General features: G+C 38.1%; 1 protein-coding gene across 6 annotated transcripts in view; it reads right to left on the bottom strand.

The window, feature by feature from the left end:
• Window positions 1-25010, bottom strand: part of LOC123971666 (adhesion G-protein coupled receptor D2) — a 108363-nt gene that overhangs the window by 64482 nt on the left and 18871 nt on the right. For 5 of the 6 annotated variants that reach the window (XM_046050648.1, XM_046050647.1, XM_046050649.1 and 2 more), the window contains 5 exons: window positions 22843-22945; window positions 19864-20017; window positions 19384-19517; window positions 18896-19011; window positions 16832-16952 (listed from right to left, as the gene is read on the bottom strand). In XM_046050648.1, the coding sequence (XP_045906604.1) occupies window positions 16832-16952; window positions 18896-19011; window positions 19384-19517; window positions 19864-20017; window positions 22843-22945 (628 nt within the window). Of the gene's footprint in view, window positions 1-3725; window positions 3920-16831; window positions 16953-18895; window positions 19012-19383; window positions 19518-19863; window positions 20018-22842; window positions 22946-25010 lie in introns of all 6 variants that reach the window. The other variant, XR_006825243.1, reaches the window with a different exon arrangement.

Here is a 25010-nt window from a genome sequence, read left to right as displayed (position 1 = left end):
GGGGGGGGGGGGGGTGAATTGTCAATGGGTGAGTCTTGTGATACATTATTGTGCTGTATCTGTGACCTTGTAGTTGTTATGAATGTAAATGACTAGAGATACATTATTTGGATATGAAGAAATGATGCACTTTAAACAGATACAAAAACATTTCTAAATGTGTATAGAAATATCATTATTTAAATTCAGTGTGTGTACCAGTGTTCTGTCTTGTAACTTTGAAAAGTCGAAATAATAACCATCCACATGTTTTATCTTCTTGAACCGAAATTTTAAATGCAAATGTGTAGTTCTCTTCTGTCCCTAAAATGAGCTGAAAGTAAAACAAAAAGAATCACAGAATACAATTAGTTTACATTTTAAACCAAGATGTAAATGGTCCTTATCTCAAAAAACTTTTGAAAATGTACACTTAGAAAGAGGATCTGAAATCACCATTTCTCTGTGTGTGAGCAAAGAATCTGGGATGTATGTGAGGTTCTGGGTCCATGTATACATGCGTCAATAAACCCACTTCTGTGTGTGTCTGTATCCATGTAATTGTGTAGGTGTGTGCGTACATGAGCGTGCACATTTGCGTCCATGTGTGCTGCAGCACCACCATGGTGGCAGGGTGTATCCATCATGATAAACCGGCAGACTCGGCGACTGTCACATGCAATCACACTTCACTACGGTTCGCAGGTCCTCAAAGTGAAAATGAATGGTAGTTCATCGACATGAAGACTTCATATATCTTCGTTTTTTTGCCTTTTCTCTCCCTTTTATTTTTTGGAGGAGACTTGTCGCTTTTCTCCCAGACCCCTTTTGTTGTGAGCATCACTTGTGTTTTTGTCACTGTCTGAAATGCATGGTGGGACATATGGATTAAAAAAAATAAAATATCACCCATCATTTTCTATCAGGTAATTTAAAATCAGTAACTTTCAGGTTTTCACTCAAATCTGACATCGTTTGCATTCAAAGGTTTGCAGGAATTGCTTTCCCCATATTTCCAGTCACAGTTTACAATCAAGATCATTTACATACACTGTTTCTCTTATATTTATTCAGGAGTGGTGCACCGCCCCTGCTGGAATATGAGCGCCAGTCCTAAAATTTCACACGGTCATTGATATCAGTGGGGTACTAATGATTTTCACTCGTATACTGTGCGAGCACGGAAACACTCAACGGTTGGCTAGCCTCCTCTCCTCATTCTTCAAAGGGCATTTATGTGAAAGGTGCTGTTACAAGAGTACCGTAACTCCTTTTAAGGAATAGGGCAGTGCGTAATGTGTGTGCGTAGCGAGTGTGTGGTTGACTGAGAGAGCGAGCGGGCAGTAAGTAACAGTGAATGCAGGTAGTTGTCAATGTGCCAGTAAATGTACAGTGTAGGTTATAGTGTGATAGTTAATAATCAGCTTCTCAAGACCAAGAATCTGATGTTCCCCAACTGCTGGAAAGTGAAGGGGGGTTAGCACTAGCAAACATCACCCCTGTGCTTCCAACTCTGGTCTAGAAGCTGAGTAGGAAAGCCTAACACTATGTTTTTTGGCTGCTATGTAAGGTTAGCTAAATATATAGGAAGTAACGTTAATTAGCTGCATGTCATCACCACCTACTCCTCCAGTGTTAAGAACATAAGGTACAAGCTTAAACTAAACTGGTGCACAACTTTCTCCTGTACAAATACTGTATACCTTGATAGTTATATTTCAATTTTCAGATGATTTTGATAAAGTGGTTGGTTAGGAAAAGGAAAGACGATGGTGACCATGGTTAGTCAAGCAAATTAGGGATGCAAATTAGTCACTAGATAGAAGATAATGACGTGATGTTTGGATTTTGTGTACAAATTAAATGCTTGGTAATTATACAGATGGGAGTGAATAATTATGCTAGTTCTTACATGCCGCCTACTTTTAATGTTTATTTCTACAGATAAATGCCAAAATTAAGTACATTAAGACACAAAAGGCAAAAATGAATAATCATACCTACAAACATTCTGAGGTCATATTAACAGAGTTTTCCCTGCCATTAGTGGTAGTTCCTCCCCAGTGAACTTCTTTAGTAAGTTTAGTCTTTAAGATTTTTGGATTTTGTTTATTTATTATCTGCTCTAGCTATTCTAACTTTTTTTTACACATATATAATAATTATAACGTTTTTTTATTCTATTGAAAAAAAACAACAACTATGCAAATACATGCACCTAAGGCTTACAAAAACCTAGGGAAAACATTGAAATTTTATGCTATGAGCTTCTGAAAAATTTCTAGGGGAAAGGATGCACTGCAGTTTTAAATGATTTCTTGGTATACTATACAATATCTGAGAACAAATTTGTTAACAATACGTGATAAATGTTGTATTGGTGTTTTATATGCAGATATGAAGCAGGTCGCAATTTGCAAGTGCACAAAAAACAAAATGTTGCTTCACCTTCACACTACAACTCCATCATAGGGGAAACACTGACATATGTTATAGAGAATATATGAGGGAAGTTGCAGTGGACTTAAAGATGCATTAGGCTTTGTGTGACCACTAGGGGCCAAATATTTCCAAAACAAGCTCAGCAATGAGTCATGGTACTTTATCACCATTTCAAGTTCTATTGATTCGTGTTTTGACAAAGAATGTTCTACCTATAATTCAACAGAAACAGAAAAACATGGGCAACACTGTGCACTCCTATTTATCACCACCTGACACAAGCAGTGATTGACACTGCGTTAGAGACTCCTCCTGGCTCTGATTAGTTGTTTTGACTCGAGCACGGCGGATTCCTGCAAATGGAACAATAGCAGGAGCCAGATGAACCTTTATAGATTATCTGTCCCATGTACTACTGTCAGGATACTGTGACACTTTAAGCAAACATGGTAAAAAGTTATATTTATGAAAGTTACCTACTAAATCTTTAATGTACTATTGGCATTTGGGAGATTTCAAAAAACCAGGTGTAAAAACCAGCAAACTTAAATTAATATATAAAATAAACCGAAAGTGGCTGAAGGCTGTCTCGAGTTAAAGACTTGACTTGTTGTTTATCACCAAGACAACCACTTTAATTAATCTTTAAATATTTGAAATAGTTTTTTATCTGAACATATCAGAATCATTTATCATTTACAATTACTGAAGTAATTCCTCACAATTTACAAATAAAATGCCTTGATGACGCAGCAAGTGACAGAAAAATCCTTTTAAGATTTAAATGTCTACATGCCATTGTGCTTTAATTGAACATGGCAAGTGTTACATGTGATAATCATCAAATTTGTAACGACTAGAAAGTCAAATGAGCCATAATAATGCCAGTGCTGCAGCTGCTCTCCCACACCACAGCAAGGCTTGCCTTTAATTTAGTAATGACTCTGAAATGACACTGTGTTAAAAAACTGGAGATGAAGCTATAGGTCTCTCTGCCTCCCTCCTTCTCTCTCTCTCTCTCTCTGCCCTGGCCCAGGCTCTGTCCTCGTTCTCAAGCTGTTTGATTGGCACATGCTTTCACTTAATGAGGGATAATTACTAAGGAAAACAAGTGGGAGACCACATCTGCTCAGTGTAAAAAGAAGCCCAGGCCTGGTGCAATCTGTCAGACAGTTGTGTGTGTGAATGGTTTACCCACCATCAGTGGCCTCCCAGTCTAACACAAACCCACCAGGACCCTCCCTCCACCCTGTCCCGACAAGAAGCAGATTAATAGGAATCAGCATGTGGCTGTAAACACTCACCGAGAAGAGTGTCTATCTGTGTGTGTTGACGCGCAAAGGAAATGACCCAGGGTATCTGTCGGGGACAAGCCAGGGGCCACAGCAGGAAGGGCAAGAGGCCAGTGGGCACCATCAACATCCCAATCAGTGTCCTGCTGCCAAAGCTGTTGTTCCCCAGCTCCCATCGCCGCTGTTTTGTTTACTTTCACACAATGCTGTAATGGTAGTAAAATACACAGGTAGCCACAATGCTCCCCAGACACTTCCGCATACTACCCATAAATCATCTCCGCATGGGATTTACATTGTGCTAAATGGTGTCTTAATGACATGCCCATGTTAACAGGTAGTTGTCTTGATTATAGCTTGATTAACACTAGCACCATAAATTTAAGAGTTAAAAGGGCCCTTGTCAGGTTTAAATGGAGTTACTTACACATGATTGTGTTTGGCCGTGACATAATGTACACTCGTCAATCATTTGGCAAACTATCAGTCAATCAGGATTTCATATTAAAGCTTAAGTTATGCTTGACGCTCTTGACTGCGGCCTCTCATCAAAGGATGATATTTCATATCTTGCCCTACTTAACATCTTCAACGTTTTCATTCATATTTTTTTTGGGTTCGTCATTTACACAGAAACTCACTTGTTCTGCCAGCATTGCTCCAACACATTAGCATAGCAAATAAATATCAAATCAAATTCTGCTACAGTCCTTCACAATGCCGAACATTATACGTTTCTAAATGTACAAATCAACACTTACACCACACTTCTCTTTCAGACAAAAATGCAGTATTATTGTAGAGACAGCTGACCAAGCCTAAATAAAATTAATAGTCAAAAACAGCCAAAACTATTATACTTCAAATTAACTAAATATTTATTTTTCTCAAGTATATATGTTATAAACCATCTAAAATTAATTTAATCTTGAACAGTGGTAAATGTGACAATACAAATCATAAAGTTGTAAAAGTAATAACTTAACTTAATGGGGATCAATTCAGTTGCTTATATTTCTCTTAGGTTGGCCCATGACAAGCGTGTTTAATTAAACTGCATTGCCTCTCTCATTTTTAAACCAGTTAGCAAGACAATTAACTATCTCCTAACTTGATAAAAAGCAGCAGAACATTTCCCATATATTGAAATAATTTTGAAAGAGAAAAGAGTCAGCGGCTTTTATTTGCTTTTACCCTAATGCAGCAAAAAGAAAAAGGCATACGTGTAAACTCGAACCGCTATTTGACAGCCTTTTAACCTCCCGACACTGCCCCCGCGCCCCACCCCATCCAACCACCTCCCTGCCACCCACCCACTAGAAGAACAACAGGGTTTTGCTTTCTTGCCCTTTGCTGACCCAGTTTTCACTAATTACCCGCAAAGTATACATCAAAGCCAGCCCAACGTGGCAGGGTAAGGGAAACCAGGACTATCCCTAACTTAGTCGCCACCAGCCATCACTGATATATGTGTGTATGTGTACACATGTGAAGTGGTGTCAGCCAATACAAAAGGCAAGGTGGTGAACTTATAAATAGAACGGTCATTGTTTCGACATGGGTAATTTTGAGTGTCGGAGTTTTTCCTGACACCGTCGGCTGTGTGGGTTGGATGAGGGGGAGGAAGAGATGTGGAGGAGTTAGGTCATGAAGTTGGGACTCAGCTGATGGGATAACACAGCATGCATACACACACACACACACACACACACACACACACAAACAAAACCACAGACATTCACTAAAGGCATCAAAGCAGAGATGAAAATACTAACTATACTAAAAATGCGAAATAAGAAGGCAAATGAGAGTACACACTCTATTTTTTACTCTTTCCCCCACACAAACATATACACACAAAGTATGGTAGGGCAGGGGCAAAGGGGATGGTTTGCTTTCTTATGACACAGGCTATTACTAAATTGAGCTGGCAGGTAATTCTAAGGCAAATAAATGCCAGCGGGTTTAACACAAGGAGAGGTCTTAGAGGTGCCGGTGTGAGCAATGACAGGAATTCTCTCGCCTCTTTTGACAGGAAGCCTATTATTCTCACCGCTTTATTTTCCCAGGCTAGTTTTTAAAAACTGATCTGTCCGATAGTATCCCCCCCCACCCCCATCTGAATTACCAGCGATCCTTGCTCTTTAATCCCAGACTTAATATTTACAGTATAAGAGCGTATAGGTGGATTTTTTAACAGGTTCTTTCACTGACTCTTATTCAGTTAATTTCAAGGGTACTTAGGTGTCCATTTTACAAGGGCTTTTCCGTACAAAAACCTTGATGCTAATATCTTGAATTAAGTGTCTGCCTGTAAGAAATCCTCCCTTCAAGTAGGTGAAATGCGCAACAGAGGTCTAATGTTAACGCTGTTCAAACAAAAAACCCAACGACATAAAAACACAGCAAAAGATGAAAAGACAAAAGGGAAAAAAATAAGTACAAGTTGAGACAAAACACACTATAAATACACTACTTGAAAAAGCTGCGCTACATCCTCATTATAAGTGCCATCTCAGAGAAGCGTGGTGGGAGTCAGCGCTGACCTTGGTATCCCGTTTGAATATTTTTTTAATGCCTTGGTTGGTAATTGAGGATGCAACGCAAACAGTGGACTCTTTTTCAAAGGGAAAGTTATTTTCCCAAGCAATGGAAATGCAAACAATCATGTCGTGCATTTATTTGTTTGTTTTTCAACCCCACCTCATAATTATCCAAGACACTAATTAAAATATGGATTTATAAATAAATCTCCATGATTTTACCTATGACTACATTAACTTAAAAGTTTTCATCACCCTTACACAGAGTTTTAATTCCTTAAGCAAACACTTGAAAATTGTGTTGTTGTCTTTAAACATTATTTGCAGCAAGTATCAGAAAGATTAATAAGCTAATTTTTTCAAGTGCTGTATTTTTCAATTTTGAAAACCTAAAAACTATTCAAAAGTCATTACTTCTGTATATACTGTGTGAGTATAAAAAGTATTTATATAGTACACAAACATAGTATTTCATTCCATTAAATGTAATTATGTCAAGGATTGAAAATTCTTACTACGCCCTATTAATTCGTTTGTTAGTGTACTAATCACCTTCAACAACATGAAGAATGTCGACAGAGAACAGCTAAAATGTGTCTTTACTTTTGATAAAGATATGCCTCTAACAAGACTATATTATCCAAAATTGCTTACTGTCCCAGTACATCCATTAAACTCCACTCTACTGGGAGAGATGGCCGTTGTTTTAAATTGCGTGTGATGTGAGATGCAGCCGACTCTGAACAAGAACGTCAAGGGAATATAGTTCCTGCTTTCTCAAACAATCCAAAATGAAAAACATTTCCCTTCTTAATCTGACCGGTGAGAGGTTTTCCATGTGTGCGTGTGTATGCTCCTGCACGTGTTCTTGAATGTATGAATGCCAGTACAGGGTGTGAGTAGGCAGCAAGGACTGGGTTACAGCCAAGGTTGTACTGCTGTATTGACTGTTCATTTTAGGCATTTAAATGAAAAATAAGATTTCCTCCTTGTGTACTATATAAAAATGAACAACCCCCAAATTACCAGTCCACAAAATCTTAGTGTATTTTCAGATCAAAATTCTATTCCTTAAACAGAATATGTTAAATTCAAAATTCATCCAATCCGATCTTTATAAAAATTTAATTTGCTTATGATTTTGTATATAAGGTATAAACAGGTCAACATTAAAACCTGCAAATAATGTGATTTTGTTTTTCATGTCTTTGTATGTGCATGTATTTTTTTTTTGTTCAAACTCTTGCTTACTGGCAGCAAGCATATTCCTCCTGCCGTTGAATTGTTGTGTTGGGTCACCTTGTTTGAAGCAACTGCTTACCATTTCTGTCTCAGTAGGGAGTTAAATGTCTAAATGCTGTTTCAATGGCTGTTCCACAGCAATGCCACTGTGGGGGTTATCCTTGTAATTCTTTTGCAATAATTAAATCTCATTAAAAAAACAACTAAATATTGGCAAAATTTCAGCTACTTCAGCTCATTTACAGAAGTATTATTGATATCAATCCTCAAAAATCAGGTCAGACACATTTATACCATGGCCCAGCAGGAAAACAGAAACAGGGAGGGGAAGCGGGAAAGGGTAAAAAAATGACTTTGAATGGGCCAGTTGTGCTGGTCCAGATGAGTGGCCTGGAGATGACAGGCTGGGAAACTGGATCCAAGTTCTGCTATTTTTGTTTCTTCTGCCAAATGCCAAATTAAAATAACTTTTAACTCCTTGGTCTATAGGGGATTGTCAGCAATGGTGACAAGTGGTTACACACACTATGCAGACACATGCATGCACACACATTTACAATACTTATGAGGGCTTTACATACAAAAGTACAGGATCCCACATGAACACAGACACACAAACCCCACCATCCCCTCTTTGAGGCTTTTGGCTTATGCAAAGAACAAGCCAGCTAAAATACCTTTTCATCCACTCGATTGTTCTGTTTTCGCTCTCAAAATGTTTTCCAGTTTATTCTTACCTAGCCAATTTAACAGGGAATGCTCTAAAAGTCTTTATTGGACAGTATGCGGTTGGAGTTAAAGTAAAGGTTGAAATTGTAATTTGTAAGGGTAATATTTTTGATGCACCAGCTTTTTAGGACACATGAACCATACCACAACAAGACAGCAGCTACAGCAAATCACACCTGATTAATAAGTGACAGTGTTAGGCAAAACAGAGACCCCAGTATAGATCCACTTAGATGTCATTTATTTAGTTTTCCAGTTCAACAACAGGTATGTAAATGGATTTACTCCAGCATTTACAAGAGCCTCAAAACTGCAGGTTGACTCAAGGTAATATTAAGGGCACACTTTCTGCCACTTATAGTATATAGGAAAGTTTCAGTCTTGCTTACCACCTGTTAAGGCCTAAATACCTTCCCGAAAAAATCATCAGGCCTCATTCACAGATGTTTTGTTATTTTTTCTCTGTTTGTTACTCTACCGTTTGTTCTTCAGTAACAGAATAATATTTTTTTTTGATTCTCGAAACATGTACAGATCACTGACTTGTTCTTAAACATGTGAACATCTTTTGGAATCAAGACTGATCTGGACAATTAAGACATGTCATTAGCATTTGTAAATGTACAATTAGCATAAGTAAACATCCACAACATCTAATTAAAGGCAGCAATCACAGATGTATGAAAACCAACTAAGTGGAAACTTAACATCAAGAAATGTATCTCACAGCACACTTGTCCTCTCGCTTACACTCACTGTGTTTATTTTATATTTATATTATTTATGGTTTGTTTTTCAACCTCGCTCTTACTTTTATATATAAAAGTACTTTTACTTTTACTATATTAATTTAAAAGTTTTCCTCACCCTAGCACAGAGATTTAATTCCTTTGAATCGTTTTGTTGTCTTTTTACATTTTACATCACCTTTCACTTCTACTCACTGTGTTTATTTTATAGACAGGCTTTTTTGAAGACACATACTACAAGCTTTTTATGAATACACTTGATAATTTGATATTACTGGCCATTACTGTGTCATGTGATCATCTAACTGAAATACATATACAGATAACCCATTTTTCTTTTACACCAGGTATTTTGCCCGGTAAATTCCTTGCTGTTCAAAACATTTTAAAAATCAATCTGTTCTACCTCTGCAGGGGCAGAACAATTTCTTAACAACGGAGATGGGTCTGAGTATGGTATAATATCAAGTGTATGGGGCTGCAATTTCTGAAAAAACATAAGCGAAAGCATGGATCAAACTGTTGAAAATTCTAGCTCTATTGGGATATTTTTTTACTTTTAGTATTTTTCCAATGCTTCATCCACTATTTCATGCCCTACAAATCACTGCAAACCATAACAAGGCTGTGTGTGTGGTCCTGAAAACCTGTAAACTTTCATTAATAACTTAACAAACTTTATAATGAGAAAATAAGCAGAATTAAAATTATGATCTTTTTATGCATGAGGCCTGCTGTGAGGTCTGCATACATACCACTGGGTGGAGACTTTTTCACCTTGAAGGGGCAAATCTTTAAAGTGGGAATCGTTATGGGTGGCAGAAGGCCGATACTGACTAGTTTCATGCCAAAACTGACCGATGTTTAGTCCAACTTCTATCTAGTGGGAAAGCCTGTGAAAGAGCATGTGGACCAACAATTCATTGAGTTACTGAAGACATGACTGTGAAGTTTAGGTTGGTCAGGAGCTCTGACCCACCACATCGCAAAACAAGTCTCACATGCAAAACAAAAACTTCAGCAACAAATTTTGACACTTTAACTACAAAGTGATCCAAATCAATGATTGTGTGTGAAACTATATCACAATATGATCATCATAATATAAGTCCACTGTAAATCAATTAACAATGATATTAAGAACTGTAAAAATGCATTTTTATCTCGGATATCAGACAGACAGTTTTTCAGCTGTGGCCAGTGACATCAGAGTTGGTTAACATAACTAGCTTCAATGTAATATTTAAAACGGGCAGATAAACTCCGGGTAATACATCAGCCTGAGCTTACCATTATCTGACAGTGATAATGCCATGCTTTGTTCATTTAACAAACTGGTAACAGAACCACTGGCTCTAGCAGTACAAATACAGTTTTGTAGTAATTGTTTACAGGTCCGACAAAAGAAAAAAATCACCCCTCCTCAAAGAATCACTTCAGATGATATAAACGCATTGCTTACCCACACAACAAATCTCCTATATGGCAAAAATCAATAAGCAGAGCAACACTCTATTGATCATATCTATATCTTGGATACTCTCTGATGTCATGCTCCACTAGCCAAGAGTGTGAGTGTTTATGGAAGTAAGGGGGGTGCTGGATTTGCTTCAATGGGAACAATATTCATTCATTTAGTAGCCTTAAGCTGTATTAAAACTATACCACAGGGTAAAATACTACATTTCCTATCAATTTATCTTTGCATTAATGGGTGTCTAATACGGCTTTGGATATTGCATTAATTGAATCCCCAAATTTAACTTGTAACTATAGATTTATATGAAAATAAAAAGAATGCACAGATGCAACATGCAATTACTAACTGCAATGCAATGTTGTTATTAACAAATTAAAGGCAGTTTGTATATTTTAAGAGGTGGGAATTTCCTATTTCAGAGTGTAAAGTATATGCACTGATTGACAAAATGTGCTTGTTATTTGAAAAGGTCCTGTAAAAAACTGAAAGAGACATGTTCTTTCACAATCTGCTTATTAAAATGGTGTTACCACTTCAAGCTGGTGACATCAAAAAGTGAGGTCAACACCGTATTTCATTTTCTTTTGAAATTATGAACTACTAAACTAATATTCAATTGCTGCATTATTCAGAGACATATAGAGTATTTCTTTTCTAAAGTCACATTTAATCCTGAGTGAAATGATAAATTTCACTTCTAAAGCTTTTCTGAATGCCTGTGAAATTTCATTACCACTTGCCATGTCTGTTCATTTCATAACAAAAGCAAAAACGTTGTTGTCATCAGTTCCTGTGATATAAAAGACCTTAATATGAATGAAACGGCTCAGATAAATACACTCATTGATTTCTCTGTATTTCCACAATGTAATGACAAGGCACAGGGTTGCCCTCCACAGGCAGCAAACCAACATAACAGAAATAAATGGATACATTCTTGACAAATACCTTGTCTGCAAAGTTACCAAAAGAAAAGCACAGGGACTCACTTGTACTCTATACAACTTGCGGTAGAAGATCGTTACCCTAACATTTTCTTTCCAACTCCCTAACTTCCTTCATCTCTCTACTCTGCTTTCCGCCTTTCCTCCATTTGCTACCCCGCCTCCCTCTGCAGCTCAAAGTTATTGATAGTTTAAAGTTATGGGCTAATAATAAGATGGACACTGCATGGCCAGGAGCCTATTATACCCAGGTAATGGATAGTGCGGGGGTTTTGAATGACATTGCCCAGAGATTGGATGACAAAGGGTGGAGCGATTTATGGGCTATCCAAAGAGCCCCCCGTCCCCCTTCTTTCTCTTAGACACGCACACAGGTGCGCGTGCACAGACACACACACACACACACACACAAACACTATGCTATTTATCTCTAGCTTGATAAGGAAGCAGATGAGGCATGCCTGTATTTATGGTGAAGATGTTCATAAAAACTACTGCCTCAGAGTAGGAAGTTAGAATCAACTCAGGGGAACAGCATATCCACTCAAAACTCTGTATGCACCTCGTTGATGCAAACTACATAAATACAATTTTGCGTTTTTGATGTACTTGGTTGAAATTAAGCATGACATGGCATTGTTGTAGTGTGATTTTTCAACCACTGAGACTTTAAAGTATCTTAAAAACGATGTATGGGTGTTGTTGACAAAACTCTGTGAAATCATTATTTCACCCACAAATCTGAGTTTGGTGAAAACTCAAAAAAAAAAAAAACATGTCTCATTAGCTGCACAAACTACAGATGCATGAATTGCGTGTGATGCGAAATGACCGCGAATGTTCCTTTGACTTCCTGTTTTGTCAAAGCCAAACATTGGACAATTTAAACAACTTCTTCACATCGGTGATGAAGTGGTGGTGAAGTGTAAGAGATACATAGATATGTCCTGGGTGCTACTTTCATTCAAACTGAGCATCATCTGCCATCAGTTAATGAAACACAAGTAAAAATCCAAAGCCCTGGTTGCTGAGGTCCGTGCAGCTGACATCCATTTACACCAGGTCTACAGTATGTTTACTCAGGTCTCTATTAAGAGAAATAACAGCAACAGTAGAGACACTTCAGACAGTGCTGTCAGGATGGAGGGAAAGAGCACGGAGGGCACAAAGGAGTGCAATGAAAAAGGCTTGTCAACATTATCTGTTTTATTGATTTAACAGTAAAGGCTTGCCGCTTAAGCTTTATGTTGCTTTGGCTGGCCCCATTGAAAATAGCCGCAAATAAAAAACGATTTCCTAAAAAACAAGCATTTTTATTTTTTTATCTCCAGGCTTCCAGCTCAGGATTTGCATGTATTATTGTTAAGGTTTCACACCTTTCATCATTTTTATGAGTAGCCATTATGGTGAGACTATGTTCAAATGTGCTCTCCCTCTCAAATGGATCAATAACTTATTGAAGAGGGCAAGACTGTCTTCTACAAGAAAATAGTCTATCGCCATGCAGAGTGTAATTAATGTAATGACCCGTGTTCCAACATGACCAAGAGTCTATTTACACCTTGCATTAGCATGCGTCTTGGGTGATCTGATCAAAAGTGGACAGCTCCAACTACGTCAGTAGTTTCAGTCTCCACATGAGTCTACAGACATGCTAACAGCCCTGTGATGCTGTACTTAAGCCCATTGATGCTGTGAACTAAATGTTCACATCAGCTTATAGGTATAATGGTGGGGGTGGTGATGGCGCAATGGATAAGACTATATCTTTGGTGTGAGGGACCTGGGTTCAATCCCCCACTGTGACCCATCCACCAATGTGTCCCTGAGCAAGACACTTAACCCCTAGTTCCTCCAGAGGCATGTGACCTCAGACATGTATAGCAATTGTAAGTCGCTTTGGATAAAAGCGTCAGCTAAATGAATAAAATATAATGCTAGTTTAGTTCATCACCACTTCAGTTTAGCATGTTAACATTTGCTAATAAGCACTAACCACAAAGTAAGGCTGATGGGAATGTCATGTCAACTTAAGTATGAGACAAACTAGATGAATCAATCTAACTGGTGGATGGAAGGATAAGGGATCAACGTTTTCAGCATCAGTAAGCTCACCTGGTGGAGCACGTGCACCATATACAAAGGCTAAAAGTCCTTTCTGCAGTGGGCCCAGTCCAGCCCTTTGCTGCATGTCATCCCCTCTCTCTCTCACACATTTCCTGTCTCTTTTCGGCTGGTCAAAAAGACATCCCAAACAATAATAATATTAAATAAAAAAAAAATGTATGAATGTCTGTATCACATTACATTGCAATCCAACCAATAGCTGAGACATTTCAATAAAAAACTAAAACGTCAATCTCATCGCTGCACTAAGAAAAAGTCAGGGTATTACCAAATTCAGTAGGGTCCTGAGGAGTGTATGAATCTCTGTAGCACAGAAAATAATCCCATAGTTGTCAAGACATTTCAATCAAAACAAAAGTGTCAACCTGCTGGTGGTGCTAAAGCAAATGTCTAAGGATCACCAAAATTATTCGAATTTATCATCTATGGACTTTGACTATCTGTTACCAATTTCATGGGAATCCATCAAACAATTCAAGATATTTCACTCTGAACCACAAATGTCAACCCCATGGTGGTGCCAGAGGAAAGGTCATGGGATCTCCAAAATTAGTAGGCTTCTTCTAGCATTTTAAAAACTACCTAGTAAAGCACATTTTATAATCTAAACTATTTATATTATATATTTTTCCTTCTTTTTGGCATGGTGCTTGATAGATCGTTTAATGGTAAAAATCCTCAGAATTTCCACTATGTTCAGAAAATCATAGAAACAGTTTAAGTTGTAACAATTAGAAGCCCTCCTGTCATTATCATAGCTGAAAAGGCAAAGGAAAGAACGCCCAGAAATGCCATAGCTACAATAAAATCAAAGTAGAATGTTACAATCACACAGGATATTTAGCACACAGAATTACCATTGTTAACTGTCACTACACCCCATGCAGACTAGAGAGCAGTGGGGGTCATCCGAGTGTGTCATTGTAGCAGCTTGGAGCCTGGTAGGGATCCTGTTGTGTCCTGACCTGTGGAGGTTTATGAAAGACACACTACGCAGCTCTATCATGCCAGAGCAGCTGGTTTTTACCAGGGTCCCCCCACAACTACCCAAAAACCCAGACAACACACACTAACAGATGCACACACAAAACACATGGTAAATGATCTGGCTTATTTTACCTGTTTTAGGAATGTATTGGAATCATCATGCATGACCAAAGAACAGAAAAGGCAGTGCAACGACATGAGAGAGTAATGCAAATTTGCATATTTTCTAAAAATTGTGTGCCACCAAAAAAAAGAAAATGTTTTATTTTGTTACTGCCTAAAACAGAGTCAATGACTTTTGTTTGGCCACATAACCAAACTAGATATCATCAGGCTTTACACATACAAATACAACTGTATCTTATATAAGCACATCTTCTGCATTTTGCTGTAGTGCTGTCGGACAGTGTGATTGGCATAACGTATATAAAAAAGGGACAAGACAAGTGATGTGACTAACACAATAAGAGAAGTTAATGATTAATCAACACACCTGTTTTCTGCTTTTACAATTAAGCCAAGAGACCAAGTGAGGTAGGCAGAAACAAACGGTGAGATTGCTAAAAGACAGGTGGACAGCTGAACGAACAGAGATATACATGAACAGATATATGAAACAGAATAGAAATCCATATGATGTTGTTAAAATGTGAAGCAGTGAAGTCATATAATAAGAGCCCATAAAAACCATCTGTATTAATTACCGTCGACATATAAAAAATATAATTATATATGAGAGGGTAACAGAAAGTATTTATGGCAACTAAGAGACCTTGCTTAATGATCAGACTGCAGCTAAAATATCGATTGATTTTCTTGTTAAATATACAACTCAATGAAAGATACAGTTGATTTAAAGACGACTACAAATCACAGCGGTGGATGTTGAAATGCTGGGGAAGCTGTGTAACAGGGGGCCGACTGTTGCAGTCAGAGAATTGCATGATTTCACCCACCCCTCCTTCCTCATCACTGCAGTGCAGTGGGAAACTAGGCTACACAGGTATTTTGTTTTCCATGTGGTAAAGTTGTGCCCATTTTCAAATGGACCTGTGATGCTCACAGACATATTACTTGTGACAAAGCGACCCATTGAATTTCATTGCTAATAGCATAAAATCAATGCTGATAAGCCACAAACAACAACAACAATGCTGACCTCTGAATACATTAAGCAGAAATAATCAAACAAACAATACAAATCGACTTTCCTTGTTAAAATGGAGCACCTGCTTAACACAAGCCAGAACAAGGCACCCCCCCACACTTCAGCCTTGTCACTGACAAATAAAAACCTTGACAGTCTGTGCACCCTAACCACGAGAGAAGGGCAAAATTTGAATGTATAATAGAAAACCTTTCTGTTTCTCATTGAAGACACACACAAAAAACAGTTTAAAGTCAATAAACTTTTTAAAAAGTTGCTCACAAGTTTTAGCTGTGGAATTATTTTGTCTCACATTGTTTGTAGATAAATGGCTGTTTTGAAGAATATCTAGGTAGCAAAATTCAAGTTGCATTTCTGTTACATCTGAGAGAGAGTGATGCCTGCTTGGAATCATTACAAAATCCCTGCCGGTCAATCACACAATATAAAAAATACATATATTAACATTCGTTAAAAAATAAATAAATAAAACATAAATACCTGGTTTTCTCCAGCTTCCCTAGTGTTAGTTGTATTAAAAGAAATCAATTATGAAAAGTTGACGCCGTTCTAGTTAACAAGTCGGAAAACCTTGCTCGGCCAGCCATTGTTTACAACTAGCCAGGTTAGCCTTGCTGGCTAAGAGAATGCTCTTTAAGTTGTGTTAGCAAACACGTTAAGTGCAATAGTAAATCAGTAAATTATAGGAGTAGACTACCCCATCTTGTCTTCTTCCCTGGTTTCCCCCTGGCGTTGATACTAGTGTTCATTCTGAATAGTAAACCTTGTTCACTTAATGGTAACGTTAGCGAGTTAGGCTGTCTTTAGGAGATCAGTAATTCACTTGAAAGACATTTAATTAGTTAAATGGTTTAAGTAGGGTTAGGGGGTGACAAAACAAATCATGACTAGTCGACTAATCAAATAAATAATTAACATATTAGTCGACTATGAAAATGATCAGTAGATGCAGCCGTAGTACGGTTCTCCCAACTTTCCAAGTCAGAAATCCAACTTAAGTGTGGTGTTTCCTTTGAAATTTCTGACTTTGAACTCGGAAATTCCGACTTCCCAAATGGAACACATCAAAACTCCGTCAGTGCTTGAGGATTTACACTCAATGACAACATCTGTGTGCGTGTGTGTGCGTGTCTGTGCGCGTGTGTGTACCTGCAGGGAGTTGAGGAGGATGAAGATGTAGGCCATGACAATGGAGAAAGGCACCAAGACGCCACACAGCCATGTCAATCCAAGGATGGGCAGCAACACCAACACTGCTTTCACTGCAGCCCTGTGGTCACGCACGCACGCATACACAGGAAAAAAATCACAGCAAAAGTATATGCACACGCATATTGGCAAACATAAACATGCACACATACAATTGTATAAAGCACACACACCATAAAGTCTCTGAACAGGTTGAATGGCTGACTTAATTTAACTTACACCGCACCAGATAAAATTAATTGAAGTATTCCCTAAAACCCATCCTTCCTCCCTGATTGTCCTGAGCTTAGTTCTTGGTTTCTCAACTTTTTGGACAAAACTGAGCGGCTTTGGCAGGCTGGTTGTTCCATATACAACACTGTGTGGCTGGGAAGGCTCATGGGGTGACAACTTCCCACCTTAAATCCGCCTTAATTCTGTTTAGAGTGGAATTATCTCCCCGCTCAGGTGACCGCCAAACCGCACCAGCTGTGTGTGTGTACATTTGTTTGTGACATGGCGGGCGGCAAGCCCTAGTTTATTCAGCGGAGGAATGTGTTTGAGTTTCCGCGAAGGCTGCCACCCAGGGGTGCCAAAAGGTTCAAGGCATGCTTTGAAAACCTTCATAAAAGCACCTACTGTGAGACTCGGTGGCCTGGGGTAGTGAAAAAACATATACACTTTAACATGATTTTCACTGATAGGATCATATACAAGCCTGCAGGGGGAAATTAACTGGATAACAAGCAGCAGAGTTTCAGTCTGATGAGCTAACACCATTGCTAAAAAAAAGGAAGTGGAAGACAATTGCAAAGGCTTGATAAGATACTGTTTCTGTATGGACATTGCAGTGCAATAGTTACAAAGAACGCGACGAAACAAGTTTAGCCACTGCCAAGGTCTAGTCTAAAACATGAAGTTATTTAAGATGATTAATTACATGTTATTACTGGTTTTCCAGGCAAACTCTGCTGGCACTTCAAATGAAGAATCACAATCCTTCAGACAGGCACAAAAAATAAAGCAATCCAACACATGTATTGTTTGAATTTATATGGAGCTTGCGGAACTACAGAAGTTACACAACTTTTTTAAAGTTTTATTTCATTGTATAAGCAAAAACCTTTTTATTTAATAATTATTGCAGTTTTAGATTGTTGTATTATTCTTCATTAGCATTCCGCCCTGGGCATCAACAAGTAATAAAACAGATGATTAAATAATACATAACAAATTCAAAATAAAAATGTGTATGTTCTTGCATCCTACAATTGAAACAGATAAGACATTATTCCATCCAAATATTTCAGAGATCATTTTGGAATATCAATATTTTAATTAAGGTTTGTTCAATATGGTTTTCTTGAAGCACAGTAACAGTGCTGCTAATTTTGGATTACAGCTGCAGAGAGATATCACACTGATTATTATCTATCTATCTTCAACCCCGTCTAGAGGCTTTCCTCCTAAAATGTATTAATAAGCTTCATAATAATACTACTAATAACACCAATACAACTTTCACTGCCACTGCTTCTATTACTGACATTAATAATGCAGTTCAAATCTAGCAATCCTACTACCACAAGAAATGCATATAAAAATAAGTTTTGATGACAGCTTGATGAATAATAATGTGCCAAAACAGCAAAACTAAATGAAATGAAAGGTCAATAAGACCCTTTAAATAAAAAAAACACATCAGAGAACTCCTATCTGAATAAATTCTATTTCTTTTCAACACTGAAAGATACTACAACACTAACACCAGAAATATTTTAGGCATCACAAGTAGGTGAATATTGAAGCCTTTTGTATGAAAAGTACTAATGAAATCCTTTCAAATTGTATTCCTATCTTGTTTGATAAATGAGGCTTGTGGTTTTAAAATGACAAATCCAATATAAAATCTTACAGCTGCTTTATATTTGAGTACAGTGACTACAGCTTGTCTGCTTCAAGGCCTGTGGCCTAGGCGAATAATACTAAAAAAGAGGACAAATGGCGCCTCCTTGTGGTCTGTACCTGATTTGCTCATAGGTTTGTTCCACAGGACTGGTGCCCATGGCCAACATGATGGACCTTCTTTTGGCTGTGGAGATGGTGATGACCACCACCCTGGTGAGTACCATGATATTAACCTGGAAAAAAAGGTATGCTACAGATATGAAAGGAGGTAAAGTGACAGAGAGATGAGAAGAGGTGCACTGAGATGAGAGAGTAAAGAAAATACAGTCAAAACAAAGAGATTTAAGATAAGAAGGAGATAAATACATGTTGATATTTCTATAGGTGGGAGATTGTGGGAGAGGAAAGGAAAGAGTAAAGAAATAGACACTTAGGAAATAGTATGATGTTTCCCATTGATGTTGCATGTTTTATCGATATTAGCTGTGGAGCACTACAGGAATTAAAGTACACATAAATAAAGGCTAAATGCACCTTGTTTTATGTATTTTAACCATTTCAGTCTGAACAGCCTATATGATATGATTACAATAACATTTTCTGACCATGATGATGAAGATGACGGGCCCAGCGAATCCCCATATAATGCCATTCTGGACACTGAGCCAACAGTAGCCATCGGCCGAGTATTTCCCTGAGGCGGATGCCAAAGTGATTGTGACTATCAGCACCGGCAAACCTGGAGGGAAAAAAGAAACACAGAGGAGGAGGAGAATAAAGGAAAGGAATAAAAGCTACATTAAGAGACCTCTGTGATGATCACAAACATCAGGGGAAAAAAATATTTTAGTTTCAGAAAAGTATTATTTTATGCTTCCCACAACTATGATGTATAAAATACATTTACATCAACTTTACCTCAATCAAAAAGAATTTTGAATAAAAAACAATTGGGCATTCTGACTCAGTGGGGTGTACATCCGTGATTATATCATATCCGTACCCTTATCCAATATCCCTCAAAACATAATTCTGAACTGCAAATGTGTGAAGAAAGTGATTTGGCTATTGTTAAGCCGTTGTACCCCAGCCGATGAGATAGTAATACTTCATGTGTCGGTCCTCGCTTAGGTTGACTGCGACCACCTTACTCCAGAGCAGCAGACCTTCCACCAGCATCCAGCTAAATGCTGCCATGAAGAAGAGATGAAGCAGTGCAGCCACAAGTGTACACGCCACCTACAAACACACAAAGTCATAGAGTCATGCAGACAGATACGTGTTACATTTCAAGCATTCAAGTTAGGCTCCTGGATACGCCTTAACAGCAAAACAACTTTGCATTTTACAAATATACCAAGCAACCAGTCTCCTTTTTTAGTGCATTAGGGGGAGGCTTGGTTTATAGCACATTACTCTGGATTTACTAATGTTCACATCATTTATATGCATATAATTTGTTTCTATTCATGCAAATATGCATTAAGGATCTACACATGGATATGTCTTGTCCATTATTCATTTAACTACATTTTAAATTTAAAACTGTTATTAATTAGGTTTTCAGAAATAAAAGTATGTGCTCCACAAACAAGCAAGAATCAACTCACAAATGACTTGTCTGACACATCAATATTCAACCAGAAGAAGACTTTATAGCAGAGTGAATGTGATCATCAGAGGTTGAACAACTAAATCTTGTTGATAGATTGTTTAAGGGCAGCTCGTGATTGTGAGTGATTAATGAGGCGGCAGTGGTCACTAATATACCATTTTCATCACTTACAATCACAAACACAGCAATTATTGTTTGTTAATGCATGCTTTAGGGAAATGTACTCTATGTCACGGATATGTCCTTCTCTAAATTAAAAGAACGTATTAGGACTATTGTAACTAATATATATATATATATATATATATATATATATATATTTTTTTTTTTTTTTTTTTTATAGGGCTGACCCCAATAGTCAAAGATTCGATGCTTTGATGGGCAGAGCCTGATTCGCCTGTCAATTTCACAGTCGAAGCTTCGGAGCGAAACAAGGATCATGCCATTTTGGCGATATGGGGGTGCTCAACGTCTGAAAAGTGCGTAGATAAATCCAAAATGGTAACCCTAACTGTGGGTCATCAGTGCTTATGTGTAGGTGTAGCGTGCGTGCGTGCGTGCGAGCGTGCGTGCGTGCGTGCGTGCGTGGTGGCGGAAGAGGAACACTTGCTGAAGAGACTGAGCACTGGCTTCACTGGAGTTGTGCCGAGTTGTCCGCACCTCGCGGGAGTTTCAGATAATTTGATGAACCACACAAAGAATATTATATTGTTTTTAAATAGCCGGCTACTTGAAATACACCCGTGAGGAACCGTGTGTGTGAGTTTTGCGTGCATGCTGTGCTGCCGACAACTACATGCACGCAAAACTCACACAAGACCGGTGAATGACAGGCGAGAGAGAGAGAGAAAAGGGTCTTCAAAAAGCCTCAGTTTGCTGGAAATTTACAGTGTAAGTTGAATGAATTGAGACTGCAGCACTTATACATACATATATATATATATATATATATATATATATATATATATATGTATGTATATATATATAAAAACGGAAACGGCGAAGGGAGGTAATATTAGTTACATTTACAAGAGAGAACTCACAAATTTATGTGAAAACAACCTGAATATTCACTGAGATTATAAAGTCATACATTGGCAAGAAAGAAAACTCCCCCTGATGGGTATTTTTGTTTTTACCTACAACAGCCCTAAAATGTTAAAAAAACATCTATAATTATCCCATCCTTAGCAAAACACTCAAGTCCTCCACACGAATTCATTGTAAATAGCTCTCGATAGGCCCAAACAATTTGTTAAAAACCTTATTAAATCTGAAAAATTCCCTTTGTGATGGTGAGTCAGCCTATATATGCACATATGAAACCATTAGATGAATTTCCAACAAGCGGCCACCTGCCTCCAGGGGTGAAGCCCACCCTGACATGACCTGGTGTCAAAGGACCAGGGGTCAAACCAACTACAGGCCACCGGGTGACTACCGAGAGACTGAACCATATCTTTTAACTGATGGATGCGACATTAATTGCCACTTACATAACATCCAATGCCAAAGTATTTGTTTCACTGGGAAACCCAGTATGGATTTGAACCAGGGTCAAAGGAATAATATTTAGATAATATATAGCCTACATAATATAATGTAAATCCTGTTGTCATTTAATGCCCAATGTTTACATAAAAACATTACATGCATGTTTGCATGTACAGCGATCCCATGTCGTTCAGTAGGCTACAAGACCCCTTAACAATCGCTAACAACCAGGAATTTCAAAGGCCCTGCAGATAACAAGAAGCACAAATCACACAAGTACCTGAAGTTCACCACAATGTATTATACAGTCAGCACCCAATGCAAAACCCAAAGTTATACCACCAATGAATGAGTTATTATCTCAGTTCATATCTCCACAAAGTCCATATCACAACACCAACCTCCTCTTTGGGATCCGAGCAAGCAAACAGAATAATACTCAGTTTGAGTTTCAGTACAAAAGTTGGCCAACAAATCCAAGTGGCACCTCTTGTGACAAACTTAACACCAGAATTCTGTCCCGCAGTCCAGCCAGTGCCCTGCTAGTAAACTAATCGGTTGTGACTCTTCCACTGAACAGTGTAGATGCGAGCCATTTTGGTTTGAAAAATCGGCATAGATATTGCAGTTTGCCACAATACGCTAACATTACTTATAATGCGTATTTCAGCTGAAAGCTTTACCCGCCAATGCAAATGATTTGCATTTGGTGGATGAGACCCTGATTTATATTGTTTCTTAATTTGTCCCCTGTCTGCCCCTTTGAATAACAACATGAAATCCCATGTTTTGGTAAATTAAATCAGATGTTTTGTTGTACTGGCGACCTGTCTAGGGTGTACCCCGCCTTTCGCCCGATGTCAGCTGGGATTGCCTCCAGCCCCCCGCGACCCTGTATGCAGGATAAGCAGTTGACGATGGATGGATGGATTGATGTTTTGTTGTCTGCCAATACCTTGTTGTGAATGGCTGAGCCGCTGCAGAGTAGAATCACCTGGGCACAGATCAGAGCGATGAACAGGTTCTTATGGATGGACGTCCTGTCGGATTTGGGGATACTAGGGACAGGGACATGGATAACTTCAATATTTTTGACAGATCTTAAAATGAGATATGGTTAGAAGATAGAGTATACACAGCGGCGCCGCTAGAAACTTTGGACCCCATGACAAAAAATGTAATTGGGCCCCCTCTGCGCAGCTGTTATCACCACATCTCTAGGACCTAACTGTCCCATCAAAAGCTTTACATCACTATAATTAAAGGCAACTGTCTTGTTTCTTGTAGTTCTAGTACTAGCACAATATTTACTGCTGGTGATTTGGACATGCAAGTCTGCATACAGTATGCAGTTCACTATTTGATGCAAGATTAAAAGCCGCCATAAAAATGTCCTTGTGTCAATCTTTTACAGTCTCAGTGTATTTTTATAGTAAAATTAACGGCCATAATTAAATCTAAATGAACATATCGAACTGGATTATTTTAATATTGTCTGTAAATTACATGCAGGCTGAGGTAAGCTACTCACTGTTTCCAACTGTCCAGCATCCAGTACAGACAGGAGGTTGTTTTTATTTTATTTCATAATGGTCATTATGTGAGATAATAATTTGTGTTTGAATTTCTGTCATTAATAAACATTTCATTTTCTTTTTTGTTATGATAAAAAGAGCAAGAGAGACAGAGAAATGCCCACTGACTCCTTGGCATGTCATTAACACCATGCTGCTCACCTTCTTCACTGGGACAGGGAGGCTACAGTTATGGGGAGACTGGGGTGCTGCTGACTCATCTGTTGTTAGTCTGCTAAAAGGAGCAGGGACAATGATTTAATATAAATATCTTGCTAAACGTTTCCCTGCACTGATTAAATGTTGATGAAATGTAGGCCAACAACAGTCTGCAGCTAGCTAGCTTATTTCACTGTGGAAATTAAGCCAACAGGTTAACACCACTCACAGACTAAAGGCTACCCATCTTTCTTGGTGAAAAACAGGGTTACAGATTGATATCCTTTCCTTTGTCTTCCCTTTCTCTCTTTCCTTTTTTGAAAACCAGATTTTAGTTTACTAGGCAACATTGTGATCACTGTCACTGATAAGTGCGCTAAGGCAGAACCAAATCATTTCATGCAGATACGGGGGGTGGTCGGTCAATATGGATGTTTACTTTTTGGTCAAAGGGGATATTTAACTTCTATTGCCATAAACAATTAGATAATTAATTGTATTATTATATTTAAAATACTCAATGATGATGGTATATATAAATATAATTCAATATTAATTTTCACCTATTTTTTGGGGGCCCTCTCAGTCAGGGAATTGGAATTGTCCTAACTTTTCCCCCCTATATGGCGCCCCTGAGTATACAGTACAAAACTGATGGACAAATTAAAAATGGAAAAGAAAGGGCCACAAAATTATCTAATAAGATTATGCAGAAGCCATTTAGGACATTATACACAAGTATTTTTCTATATTATTATATTTTTCATTATACACAAGTATCTTAACAACTGCCTTTGTGAATTTAAAAAATGGATGTCAAATAATTTCCTCCAGCTGAACTCAGACAAAACAGAAATCCTGGTCATCGGGTCTCAGCAGATGGCAAATCAAATACTGCCATCTGCTGGTTCCCTAGTAAATCACATTAAGCCTGTGGCAAAGAACCTTGGTGTTTGGTTTGATAGTAATTTAAATTTCAAGCAGCACACCACAAATCTCACTCAATCATGTCATGTCACATTATCATGATAAAAACTTAGAAATATAGCAAAAATTCGATCTATGTTAACTTTTAAGGACACCGAGACCATTTTACACGCCTTCATCTCATCACGCCTGGATTATTGCAACAGCCTTTTCACCTGTTTAACCCAAAAATCTATTGATCGACTCCAGACTGTCCAGAACTCAGCTGCCAGGCTTTTAACCAGAACAAAGAAATGTGACCACATTACTCCTATTTTAGCTTCATTACACTGGCTCCCAGTATGTTTTAGAATTGACTTTAAAATTCTATTGATCACTTTTAAAACTCTTCATGGCCTCTCACCTTGTTATATTTCTGACCTTTTAGTCCCATACGCACCAGCACGTACCTTGAGATCCTCGG

This window comes from Micropterus dolomieu, linkage group LG05 (genome assembly GCF_021292245.1).
Source record: "Micropterus dolomieu isolate WLL.071019.BEF.003 ecotype Adirondacks linkage group LG05, ASM2129224v1, whole genome shotgun sequence".
Classification (NCBI taxonomy): Eukaryota; Metazoa; Chordata; class Actinopteri; order Centrarchiformes; family Centrarchidae; genus Micropterus; species Micropterus dolomieu.
Note: the sequence above shows the minus strand (reverse complement) of the source record. Positions and strands in the feature narration are given on the sequence as shown.